The 12,751-nt window shown below is 32.0% G+C and overlaps 4 protein-coding genes across 11 annotated transcripts in view; 2 read left to right on the top strand and 2 right to left on the bottom strand.

Moving 5' to 3' along the window:
* Nucleotides 1–562: 562 nt before the first annotated feature.
* On the bottom strand, nucleotides 563–4,143 carry LOC109854083 (TOM1-like protein 2). 4 transcript variants are annotated; one of them, XM_020426829.1, is made up of 9 exons: nucleotides 3,735–4,143; nucleotides 3,298–3,467; nucleotides 2,608–2,889; nucleotides 2,258–2,521; nucleotides 1,827–2,124; nucleotides 1,595–1,715; nucleotides 1,436–1,466; nucleotides 1,022–1,072; nucleotides 563–798 (listed from the first exon to the last, which is right to left on the bottom strand). In XM_020426829.1, the coding sequence occupies exons 1-9, from the start codon at nucleotides 3,856–3,858 to the stop codon at nucleotides 601–603; spliced, it is 1,539 nt and encodes a 512-aa protein (XP_020282418.1). In that variant the 5' UTR covers nucleotides 3,859–4,143; the 3' UTR covers nucleotides 563–600. The 4 variants fall into 4 exon arrangements, with proteins under 4 accessions (XP_020282418.1, XP_020282416.1, XP_020282419.1 ...); XM_020426827.1 differs by having other exon boundaries at nucleotides 1,022–1,069; nucleotides 1,355–1,466; nucleotides 3,735–4,008; XM_020426830.1 differs by lacking the exon at nucleotides 1,022–1,072 and having other exon boundaries at nucleotides 3,735–4,014.
* A 141-nt stretch (nucleotides 4,144–4,284) lies between these two features.
* LOC109854082 (CAS1 domain-containing protein 1) lies at nucleotides 4,285–9,403 on the top strand. The gene is made up of 13 exons (XM_020426826.1): nucleotides 4,285–4,628; nucleotides 5,133–5,230; nucleotides 5,315–5,456; nucleotides 5,726–5,822; nucleotides 5,901–6,159; nucleotides 6,289–6,546; nucleotides 6,627–6,862; nucleotides 6,964–7,185; nucleotides 7,290–7,611; nucleotides 7,718–7,957; nucleotides 8,039–8,329; nucleotides 8,428–8,646; nucleotides 8,782–9,403. Exons 3-13 carry the CDS (start codon nucleotides 5,342–5,344, stop codon nucleotides 8,905–8,907), a joined length of 2,385 nt encoding a protein of 794 aa, XP_020282415.1. The 5' UTR covers nucleotides 4,285–4,628; nucleotides 5,133–5,230; nucleotides 5,315–5,341; the 3' UTR covers nucleotides 8,908–9,403.
* On the bottom strand, nucleotides 9,380–10,554 carry LOC109854084 (mpv17-like protein 2). Of its 4 annotated transcripts, none has more exons than XM_020426834.1 (4): nucleotides 10,404–10,554; nucleotides 9,935–10,096; nucleotides 9,699–9,822; nucleotides 9,380–9,620 (listed from the first exon to the last, which is right to left on the bottom strand). In XM_020426834.1, exons 2-4 carry the CDS (start codon nucleotides 10,091–10,093, stop codon nucleotides 9,400–9,402), a joined length of 504 nt encoding a protein of 167 aa, XP_020282423.1. In that variant the 5' UTR covers nucleotides 10,094–10,096; nucleotides 10,404–10,554; the 3' UTR covers nucleotides 9,380–9,399. The 4 variants fall into 4 exon arrangements, with proteins under 4 accessions (XP_020282423.1, XP_020282420.1, XP_020282422.1 ...); XM_020426835.1 differs by having other exon boundaries at nucleotides 9,394–9,484; XM_020426831.1 differs by having other exon boundaries at nucleotides 9,380–9,822.
* Nucleotides 10,555–11,194: 640 nt separating this feature from the next.
* LOC109854072 (dynein regulatory complex subunit 7) overlaps nucleotides 11,195–12,751 on the top strand; it is a 76,168-nt gene continuing 74,611 nt past the window's right edge. For both annotated transcript variants that reach the window (XM_020426795.1, XM_020426794.1), the window contains exon 1: nucleotides 11,195–11,686. In XM_020426795.1, the coding sequence (XP_020282384.1) occupies nucleotides 11,267–11,686 (420 nt within the window). In that variant the 5' untranslated portion in view covers nucleotides 11,195–11,266. The remainder of the gene's footprint in view (nucleotides 11,687–12,751) is intronic.

Genomic DNA, 12,751 nt, shown 5'->3' with positions numbered 1-12,751 from the left:
ATTATTACACATAACTGCAATAATAGTCATAGTAGTAATAATGAATTCATGCTTCTTCCTAACTTATTATATGTTATAATAAATTAATATTACGTTTCTATATAAACAGAATGTATATAAGTAAAAGAAGTTATACAATAAAAATAATAATAATTCTATAGAATTATATATTTTTGTGTATAGAATATTAAAAACACAGCTGAGATAAAATTTAAAATTTACTTTAACATAGAAAAATAGTTTTTTATAACTTATCCACATTGCGACCGTAAGTTTTATAATAACGCAAATACTTCGAACATGATTGAGAGTAATATCAGTTATCTTATTAAGTACGTACAAGCATAAAGCATTTTTTTCCCGTATGTACGCTTTCCCTCGTTTTTACGTTCTATCTTGTATCCAGCTCCTAATATTAAAAATACAAATCGATATTTTTTTCAAATTGTCGATGATAGTGGGAGCACGATTTAATCAGAGGGAAAAGTAAGAGATACGTGCCGTTTAAAGGACACGACAGTCTCACTAAGTTAGCTTCTCCGTTGTTTTTTTTTTNTTTTTNTTTTTTTTTTTTTTTTTCAACCGAGAGCTTCAAGGTACTTAAAGAGCGAATAAGGACTTGTCTTGATCTTTGTTAATCTGGCGTTGAATGTTTTGGGTGCTAGTAGTTGAAGAGTTCGTGGTGGCAGTTGTGGTTGTGGTAAGAGTTGGTAAAGCCTCAGCAGCTGCTGCACGTTCGGCTAAGAAACGTTCAAATTCTGACGATGTCAATGATTCCTGATCTCCTTGTCCTCCGGGCTGCAATATAAATTACACTATTCGTCACCGGTATTCTTATCAAATCTACAATTGGTAAAAAAACATGCCGCAATTTCCTAAAATTACATAAGTAAGGTTTGTAAGCAATTTTAAGTTTTGTTCTTTTATAATATTGTCTTTCCTTCGCTTTCTTTTCTCTTCTTTCTTCTTTTCTCTAATTATAAAACGTTGACTAAAAACCTTACACCTAGAATACACTTACTGTGCGATCCAACCAAGCAGCCATTTCATTGAATTCAGATTCCAAGTTCTGCTTTAGTATTGAGAGAAACAAACACAAACATTGAAAACACGATAAAGAAATATAATATAAATAATAGTTAATAATTTATATTAATAAAACAAATAAGTAATAATATAATCAAAACTAAAATTTGTCAAGCTTTTTATATAAAAAGCAATGTGCGTGCAATTATGAAAATGATATTTAACATACAATGCAAAGAAATGAGAAATTTAAACCAAATTATTAAGAAAAGAAAGTGTAATGAACGACGAGTCTTAATTAGTTCGAAAAGCAAAGAATGTTACGCACACTAGCACTAGCAGCAGCCTGCTGAGGTGTTTTAGGGTTACTGCGATTCAGAATAGCTGTGCTTAGACTTCCTCCTCTCACCTGTTCCAAGTTATCCTCGTATTTGCTGCCACTGTGATTACAAGATACATTAAATTATTTTATTCGATAAAAATATCTTATATGAACTTTATATTAAAGCAAATTAATAATTAGAAATTTTAAATAATCAAATAATATATTATATAATAATATATATACCTATTTTTTGTTGTTTCATATGTTGCATTGCGCGACTGTGCAAACATATCAAATTCATCACTATCTCCCTCTTTTTTTTCTTTTTGGTCTGGTTTACTTTTGCTCGTACCTTCAGCTGTACCTATTGTTGAAAATAAAATACAATTAATCCTGAAAGTTTTTATATTTTCTCTTAGATTTACATTTTCTTAGATATATATTTTCTAGATTAGGTTTTTACGAACGCGCTTACTGAGTTTGCTCATCTGTTTTATCGCATCGTCCACATCAGATAAATCTATAAGCGATTCTGCTTCACGTTTAGTGAGAACTGGAGTCGATTCCGTATGTGGTGGTTGTCCAATTGTCTGAGCTAATATAGTACTTGCCGGAACTTGTGTCTTATTTTTCGTATAACGCGAATAACGAAGAAATAGATTGTTCAAGTCATCGTTAATGCGTAGCAATTCGGCTGTCATTTCATCATGGACTAATTTACCAATTAAATCAACAACTCGCTCCTGCATTGCTTTACATGTTGAATAAAGTTCCTAGAAGTAATTAAAACGTATTATGAAATTAGTATATGTATTCAAATTTATAAAAACTTATTTCTTCTCTTTCTCATAATAAATATATAATAACATAAAAAAATGTAAAGATTTACAAGTAAGAGATTCATACGTTCATAAGTTCAAGATCTGCAGAATCTGGTTGTTGTTTATTTTGTTCCAGACTTGTAAAGTACATCAGCATTTCCGATAATACACGCATGTTTCCTTGAACAACGTCAAGTTCACTTTGCAATTTGGCCAACTGTTGCTCATTTAATTGAGTTAACTGCCCAGCGGATTGTGAGGCTTGCGGAGATAAATGTTGTGTTCCCAAAGAAGCGGGTTGTTCATTTGTAGCTAGACTTGTCGGAATTTGTTCTGTTTCAGGTACACTCTACAAACATATCATTCAGAAAAAAAAATAATTTTTTAATTTAATTAAACAAGTAATATGTTATCTTTGTCTTATTTTTTTCTCACTCTTTCTGGTGTAATGATTGGTGCCATAGCATCAAGATCAGTCATTGGAAATTGTATGCCTTTTGCCTTCAATTCCTGATAAACTTGCACAACACCTTGAGTATGTGGTTGATGACGGAATGTATCTGCCCATGTTTGGATCAAACTTAAAACTTTCTCTTGTACTGCAGTCGGTGGTTCATTTTTGGGACCTATTAGTTTAACCAAGTCCTGCACAAATTCTCTTGAACAAGCAAGAGTATGAAAGCGTTTTCCACAATTTTTTACACATGTCTCCAACACCTGTTTATACGTATAGCATTATTATAATTTATTTATATAATTATACAATAAACATATTAAATACTTGTAATATGTTAAATTTATATTCAATAAGTTGATTGTATTGACATGTGTAGACATCATTATATTTTTTGTAGATAGAACAATATAGAACAACTAATCTAATTGACATTAATTGTGTAAATTGACGGAAGGTCAGAAATATCAAGTAGCACTTGACTATAGCTCATAACATTATGTTATTGTTACATAGACATTTATAAAGCTAGCATATTGTGCATTGAATTATGACATCAGAACAAAGCTAGATAAGTCATTAGATCAGAATGAAGTTAGATAAGATTAAACAAACTTTGTCATAGTGACTAATCTTATGACAAATAGTATTATATACTACGTGATACTAACTGTAAGTGTATACATGACTACAGTATAATTTTTGCCTGCTGCTTGATTGAGTCTGCGCTTAATTGCTTTAATAGCATCTTTTGGCCCATCTTCAGTTTCATTTATAATATCACATATCTCCATGTTAAGCGTCCAATTTTCACTTGGTAAACTGCCATCTGTAGCAGACTCTGAAATAACAAAAAAAAAAAACATTGAAAACACACTGCAAACTTTGCTACTGCCTTGATGACTTGTCTAGTAATTGATATGTGTTGCTGTCCTTCACAATTGAAATGAGTCATCGAGACAGTGGATAAATGACAGTTTTTATGTCAGAGTATTCACACAAGTGCATTTAGCAATCTAATTGATTTTCCGACATCAGAGCTTACGAAAAAAAACAATAAGTATGATCAGTATTTAATACTGAGGAATATGCCAAATAAATTACTTACCGATCTTTTGTCCTACAGGTGTAGAAAAGGGGTTGCCTACTCCAAAAAGTGACATTTTCTCGGAATACGTAGAACAAATTGCGTTATTAATTGTCACTTTTCTACTGTTTGCACTCACTCGCATACGTATACGTAAAACGCACCTGATAATCAGCGATAACGGATGACAATTGGTGTGCACTGACAATTTGTTAATCTCGCGTAATACCGACTAACAGAATCATATGTATACATACATATGACCTACGCAACGGTAAAGGCAGACATCAAAATCGCAAATGTCACAAAACTGCGTGGCCACCAATCAGAGCACTGACATTCAAGCATTAAGCGCAAAACGACCTTTAAATAGATCTCTGCATACGTTTCGCTCTTCTGCCTTTTCTCCCTTCGTCCGAGACGCGTATGTACGCTCTTCTTGCTTCAGTGCGTAGAAAGTGATAGAAAGTGCGTGAAAGTGTCGAACGGAATAGATCTTGATGTTACGGATGTATATCATTCGGAGCCACTCATCATCTCCGATTACCTTATCGACTCGTTCGTGCCAATGGAATTGACTAATCGCATCAGTTCTTTAATAGACCTGACCAATAATGTTCGACACGTCGACTGTGGTAGCTTTAATCGATATAATGGCACAGAAATATCGAGATCATATTTTGTAATGTTCTTATCAGATCATCAGATTGAGATCGAATTAGAATTTCGACTAATCGAAACAAAAAAAAATTAATTTCAAATTTACCGAACTTGGATCTGATTGGGTGAATTTCGATCTCTAATTCTAATCCGATACGGGCTTTAGCAAAAATCCTGGCCTGTGATATAGCCTTAATACAGATCCGAAGAAACACGAAACTAGCCGAAGTGAATATATTCTTCTTTATCTTATCGGTAATCTCATGTATATTACGTGCATATATACACATACCTCGCAACAATATGCTCCGTCCTTGTATTTCTACATCACAAACACAACAAATCCGTTCAAAATACGAATTTTTGTGCTACATTATTGACTATATCGTTGAAGCGTAGAAAATGATAATCAATTACAGATTAGTTGTTGAACGATACGATTGCGTGACATTTTGCCGCACTGATCGCAAATCATTCTGAAACTATAACGATATTTTCATACATGTCAATTCTTGCTGTTTGTTCGATATACGTTCAACGATATATATTCGAATCACTTGACCGTGATGCTATTTCAAGAGTGAATGCCGGATAAAAAATTTCGACACTTGCGATATAAGAGTTCTACACCAAGTGTGAATTGTTATTAACAATATATCTTATAAATTTATATTTATTTTTCTCCATACTTTGTATGTGTGTAAGAGGCATGTCTGCAATCTATATGTATACAGAATGCATTTTTACTTCATGTTCAAGGAAACAGACCCAGATTATTTATGTGCATATATAAGCTGCATATAATAACTGCAATCAAGCTGTGTTTGAAAATTTACTGTCAACATTGAAAATCCATAGTTAGTACATATTTCAACACATATATTTTATGCATGTTTATGCGCTAGTGTAAGATTGTACAGAGATAATTTTTGTTTTTGCAGTGTCAATGTAAAGATTATTTATTCTTCATGACATCAGCAGAACATTTTATCAGTCTTATAACAGTAGCAAGTGCAAAGAAATTAGCTACTGCACTTGTTATCTGTTTTATTGTATACCATGGAGTCATACATCTTATTTATGGTATGATACAAACATTTTGCTTAATGTTATTCTATATATATTTAATAAAATTTTGACATTTTAATTCATTTTACACATAAATTCTTTTATGAAAAAATAATTTTAGTAGTTATAGTAATTTTTGTGATACTTGACTTAAAGTTTAATTAAATTTTAATTATTTACTTAAAGTTTAATTAAATTTTAATTATTTACTGAGAATCTTTCTAAAGAAAATATTTACTTGTGAAAAATACATTGCTAGATACTATCATATTTTGTTTTTGTAGGTAGTGATTCGTGCAAATGGTTATTGATGGAAGGCAGATATAAAGGAGATAAAGAATGGCAACCATACGGATGCATGATGCATCATTATACACAAACGTAAAACATTATCATCTCTTTAATCTGATAACTCTCTTTATAATTTCTATATATTAAAATTTAATTATTTTCTTTTAGAGACAGCAGAAGATGTATGAGATATCTAGCTTTCATGGGCCACCATAATCATTTTGTATTCACTGGCGATGCTAGAATAAGACAATTATATAAATCTTTTGTTTCACAATTTATGGTTGATGGCAAAGCCTCAGATCTCACGGAGTTGCCGGAAAATTCCGACTTGGGGTTCAATGATGGGCAGCTGAAGTTAAATGTACAGTTTTTATGGAGACCGCGAATTGATAATTCTATGATAGCTGATCTCAGAGGCTGGATGGTAACACATATACATTATATGTTATATAGTATTGGATAGTATATATATATATATATATATATATAAGACTGTGAGAAGAACCAAATAATGAAATTTACTCATTCTTGACGATTTTTTTTTTTTTTACAGAATACAGATGCGCCTAGTGTTATTGTCGCAGGTTCCGCTGCAGCTGCAATTCTTGCAAACAATAACAGTGATACACAGCTTTATTCTGAATATAATACGGGTTTAATTCGACTGGTACAGCCAATAGACATTCTGACTAAGAAAGGATCTCAGTTTCTGTGGGTCGTACAGGATCCTGTGCTTAAAGAAAGACTGCCTGCACAATTATCAAGTTTAGACAACAAGCAGATCAATTTGTGCAACAAAGCCGCTGAAAAAGTAACACCGATTCAAAATCTTTTTTTTTATCTGATAATATAAAGAAAAAAAAATCAATACATTATAATCGCCGCATTCAGATATTGTCTCACAGTGAGGCTCGTATATGGCAAAGCAGCAGATTGGTCGGCACAGGAGTTCTCGAACAAAGTCCGGATGGTTATTTGGCGAGTCCGTTGTCGCTGCGACATAAAGTTCAAATACTTTTGAATACATATTGCAATGATCACATGAACTTCGATGACGGCAGTTGTTGCAGTTATCCCGAACCGGCAACTACTCTGCAACTGTTAAGTTTGTCCGCGCTTGCATTATTGTAATTAAAATTTTGAACTCTTATTCATACATGTTCATGCGCAATACGCCTAAATTATATACTGCTTTTGAAGAAAGTAAGTAAGTGATAATTTGTTATAGTATAACAATAGGAGGAAGTGTATGGTTGTACAGAAAATCATGCAGATATCGGCCTGAAGCGTCTTATTCTCATGTTACTACTGAAGAAACAGAAGATACAGAGGAAGGAGGTATTTCAGAGATCGTTCAAGTCAAACAACCTGAAGTACAAGATTTTTATACTCTTATTACATCACTAGCTCTCTTCTCAATTATATTAGCATATTTTTATTTGTGCGACAGGTAAATAATAACATTCTTAATTTTATTTCCTCTCACATTTTCTTTTGACATATCTTTCTCTTTTTATGTTTATTAATATCTTCGATAACTCTTTTATTTTGCAGAACAAATTTCTTCATGAAAGAAAACAAATATTACAGCGAATTCAGTTTTTGGTTGCCGCTTGGATATATCTTAGCTCTCGGATTATTTTTTACTGAAGATCGCGAAAGAGGGCCGAGGACATTAAATAGAGAGCAAACAGATGAATGGAGAGGTTTGATGCAAGCGGTTGTGCTCATATATCATGTTACGGGTGCCAAGAATGTCTTACCGATTTACATGTACTTAAGATTAATTAACTCTGCTTACTTATTTCTATCTGGTTATGGACACTTTTGTTACTTTTGGCAAACTGGTGATGTGTCTCTTGTCAGATTTGCCAGAGTACGTATAAGAACAATTACGACCGAATAAAAAGAAATTTTAATGAAAACGAAGGAGATTTCGTTTACGATCATATCTAATTGGCATTTTTTTGTTTTTTTTTCAGGTCATGTTCAGATTAAATTTGTTAACGGTGTCTTTATGTCTTTGTATGAACAGGCCATATCAATTCTATCACTTTGTCCCATTGGTGTCGTTCTGGTTTCTAGTGATTTATTTTCTAGCCTGGTTACCGCCTCGAATATATTCCGGAAGTTTGGCGGAATACGGTCCAAGAGCTTTGCTATATTTCGCTCTAAAACTTTTGGGCCTCACCTCGATAATTACTATATTATATATGTCAGAGGTAAAAATGTGAAGTATTGTAATTCGTATCACAAAATAAATTTGAAATTGCAAGAGATGTAACAAAAATTTTTCAACGCAGGTCTTCTTTGAGAAAGTTTTTGTCACGAGACCTTGGAAGGCGTTATTCGTGACGACTGACGATGATATTCGCGAATGGTGGTCACGTTGGAGAGTCGACAGATACAGTGTAGCTTGGGGTTTAACGTTTGGCGCTGGTCTCGTCGCTCTTCAGAGACTAGACCATATTCCAGGGACAGCGTTGTCCTCATTGCTGGCCTTGCTTTCCTTAATAGCATATACCACTTTTACAATATTGTGTCATTCTGTATCAGAGTGCGAAGAAATTCATTCATATGTCGCTTTTATTCCGGTAAATTACTTTTAATTTTTTTAAATTATTTATTGTTTCTCTTCGTATGTGCTTTATTCTTTTTTTTTACTATCTACTAATATCACTATTACTATTAGATTGTAGGATATATCGCTTTGCGTAATGCTTCTTTAGCACTACGTGGAAAACATTCCGCACTTTTAGCCGGATTGGGCAGAATAAGCTTGGAAACGTTAGTTGCACAGGGCCATATCTGGCTAGCAGCAGATTCACATGGAGTGCTTGTCCTATTACCTAGATTTCCAGTATTGAACCTGTTGGTTTCATCGTTCATTTTCATCTGTGCCAGTCATGAAGTAAATATAGTATACAGTTCTCTTTTGTCATTTTATAGAAAAATTATAATTTCAATATTGTGTAGAGACATAAGAATTTAGATACATTTATATAAATGTTTTGTTTTATTTGATAAAAAAAATTTTATCTTCTAGATTCATAGGTTAACACGTGTTTTGGCACCATATGCGGTACCTAATGACTGGAAGCTAGTGGCTCGTAATCTGCTACTATTTATAGCTGTGCTAGTACCTATTGGCATTCATGACGGAATGTTTTAAACTTCTTGGAAGCACCAGTTTTATAAAAGTAAAATTTTTAACAGACAGTATTAATAGAAACTGTAAAAAGTTTCATATTATATGTATAGTCCAATTGGAGAGTTTATGTTTAGATAGAACAAAAGAGATATACACGCTTTCTTATGATAAAAATGACGAAAAAATAAGAAAGTCGCATATATCAATTATAGAATTATAGAATTATCTTAAAAAAGCTTGTTTTTGTCTATTTATTTGTATATTAGTAACTTATAATTTATATACATTTACAATTTAAATAAATTATAAAACATCCTACTATATACATGTACAGTAAATAAATTACTCAATTGAAAAGATTAATGAGATAAATATGTCACCGCAGATTATGAAACTTTTATCTTGACAAAGAAGGTCCTAATTGTTATTTAAATCCTAAATTATGTACTTCAGCAAATTTACACATGTTTTGTGCAAAGACATTTGTTCTAGTAATAAAGTTATACATATGTGTCAACTTTCAGCTGTTTCTGTATTATGTTTTACATGACTGGTGTACACATCGTATCCAAGAGATACCATATTGTCATAAAGGACTCTGTAACGTGTGGGAAGCCAGTAAAAATTAATAACTTGTGCTGGAGGCCATATAACCCATTCGGCTATGTACAGTATATGTGCTTTTTTTCTAATTTCATTCTTAAAATCTGTCCAGTTGCTATTCTCCAGTACAGCTAGTGTTATGAAAAACATACTTATGCACATAGGCGAGCAAATTAATTGATCTATAATCACTTTTTTCAAAACTATACCAATAGTGCGTCCGGCCAATCTAGCATCTAAAAAATTGTACCAGTAGTGACAGACTATTCCTATGGACATACCAGATATTGCCATGTTTCTTGTTCTAATAAAGCTCCATTTATCCCATTCACCCTAAAGCATAAAAAAAAAGAGCTGTCATCTACTAAATACAACTTTTAGATTAGAAATATTAATATATAATATTTCATATGATTATTGTCATGATTTTTTTGTGTTAACAAACCTTTAATATTTCGTAATGTTGCTCTAAAATATCTCCTGTACCAGACAGAGATGTCGATATTGCTACATTTGTATACAATAAATTTTTTGGTGAGAACAAGCGATCTTTTAGATGATTTACTTTACCAAAAACTAGGCATATTCCTCTTGTAATATTCATTGCCTAAAGTATAAAATGTTACATTATTTCATTTAGTTTTTTTTTATTATTGTACTTGACTTTTCAAACTTTAGTCCAACAAACGCTAATCTGTTTGTATATACATATGTATCCTGATAACCTCAACATACTCTACGTTCTACACACAAGTATTATATAAGACCGCACAAAATCTTATATTATTGTAACAGAAATTAAATACTACAAACATATTAAAATTATGGACTAGTAAATAAAAATAAAAAAGAAACAAAACTGAAAATAGTGTATGTTGCATGATACACCAGAGACTCTGAAGAGATTACATTACCTCCTAAATAAATTTGTGTTGTAGATTAGAGCAAAGAAATTTTTAATACCATTACAGTTATCTCAATAAATTAGGCAAGCTACACGTTTACGATAAAAAGATTGATCGTTATTATTTGATTTTTGTCGTAATTGTAACATCGGTATCTTTTTCTCACGTCCTCGTGACCACTACAATATCTACTAAGGTAGCTAATATAATTTTCTGTTAATTATTTTGTGCAAAATAAAATTTCATTCATAATTTCATTCATAAAATAATTTTTAAATAATGATTAGTAAGATATACCAAAGCATTGAAAGATTTATGTCAAAAATAGAATATTACAGTAAAAAATCAAAAGTCCGAAAGACGTCGTAAAGATATTTAAAAGACGTCGAATTTAAGACAACTTTATTTTAAATATCTTTTCGACATTTTTCAGACTTCTATGCTATGTCCGAGTATTCTACTGGATGTCGTAAAGACATCTTCAGGACGTCTTTTAGACAAGTTTGTTATCTTTCACTATTACCGACCAACAGTAATGTTGAAGTTTGCCGCGTTTTGTTATTATTGGCAGTGTTAAAAATTTATATTATCTATTTTTTTAATTAAAAAATAAAACACATTGCCACACAAAGCATATAAGATTATATTTATTGTGATCGCGCCGAATTTTTTCAACAAAAACGAGAACGCGGTTGTTCTGCCATCTAACGGCTAGTTGTTTAAGGTAGGATGTCAAAACTCTTGTTGTCATAGTAACAGCGGGCTTATTTACTCATGTCAGTCAGAATTCGAATCGCAATTCCGTGCGCAAATGTTTGCACTTGGTTAAACGCTGATTTTTCGTCTTTTTACGCGTGTATGTCGTCTTCGCGATGAACATCGACGTAAGCACGACAAGTCGCGCGAACGCGAGAGACTTCGATGATGGTTTGATCACAGACTCAAGTTCGACATTAGCGGATAAGTATTGGGAGGATGAATCGTACGCGATTGAAAAATTCACGAATGACGACTACTTCGAAGAGATCGATAAAACTAAACCGGATGTGAGATCCGCCGAGGAAATTTTGCAGCAGGTGCAACGCGAATTATGTCTGATCAAATTGTGCTGGCCAGATGCGCCATTGACGGAAGACCTTTATCTGAAAACGCTTCCGGATTCGTATCGATGTGTCAATGACAAGGAGAAATTATCGCTGTGGTACGCGGAGAATTTTCGTCGCCAGTTTCATGCGAAATTCCCTGATCGCCGACCGCTCTTATTAGCACGCGAAAACGAATGCGGTGTACAAGTAGGTGCAAACACATCAATTTACATTATTAATAATACATTTATTAATATTGACGTGTAAAAAACCGATGCAAAAAATGTATAAAATCTTTATCTTTATCTGTCTTTGTTGTTAAAACTTACTCAAGTAATTTTAATTCAGTAAAAAATATGTAAAAGTATGCTTTATATAAATGCACTTAACAAGACTGTAGTCAGATTTATTAGTTATGTTCGAAAACACACACACACGCACAAAAGTGTGTGTGTTGTAAGCATATCAGATATTAATTAAGTTACTATAGGATGCTGTATTTTCTATTTCCTATTGTTATGAATTTTGTGATTTACTTAAATTTATTGAAAACTAATCGATATATTGAAGAAAGCATCGGACACACGAATTTTACAAATATAGAACAGATTACAAATAAATATTAAAACTTTATAAATACACAAGTGTATTGCTAGTGAAAGTTCCGGACTTTAAATTCTTATATATCAATCACGATTATTCAGAAATATTTACTTTGGAATCTTGTGTATAATTTGCTTATTGACTTACTTCTTTTCTCATAACACTGTCATGTAACTTGCTATAAGAAGTTGTAAGGAAAGGTGTAAGGAAAGGTTATCAGATGAGAGGGTACTAAAAAAACAAACTTCTTTCTTTTTTTAATTTTTTTTTTTTATTTTTATCGCGTTTTATTTCTTTTTTTTTTCGATTTGAAATATTCTTGGATATATAAATGTAATACAAATATAGTTTTACAAAAAAGTAAATTATTTAAAATGATATCGATTGTTTATTAATCTTTAACACACTTCACACTTTTGAATGTGTTAACGATCAAGGAACATGTATGAAATACATGAAGTAAAATCTAAATCTGAAAAATATTTAAAATTTGGAGAGTTTTCCATTTGTTCAATGTTGTTCAAATAAATCTTATTATTGCGAAAATATGACAGAGAGTTTCATAATTAACCGCAATTTTTAATTCTTTTTTTCAATTTCTATAGATGTACGTGATGTGCTTCTTATGTAATAAAACATGCTTTTTCACCCCGATTTTACTTCCTTAAA

This window comes from Pseudomyrmex gracilis, unplaced genomic scaffold, assembly GCF_002006095.1.
Source record: "Pseudomyrmex gracilis isolate BER0280 unplaced genomic scaffold, ASM200609v1 scaffold_59, whole genome shotgun sequence".
NCBI classification, from domain to species: Eukaryota; Metazoa; Arthropoda; class Insecta; order Hymenoptera; family Formicidae; genus Pseudomyrmex; species Pseudomyrmex gracilis.
Note: the sequence above shows the minus strand (reverse complement) of the source record. Positions and strands in the feature narration are given on the sequence as shown.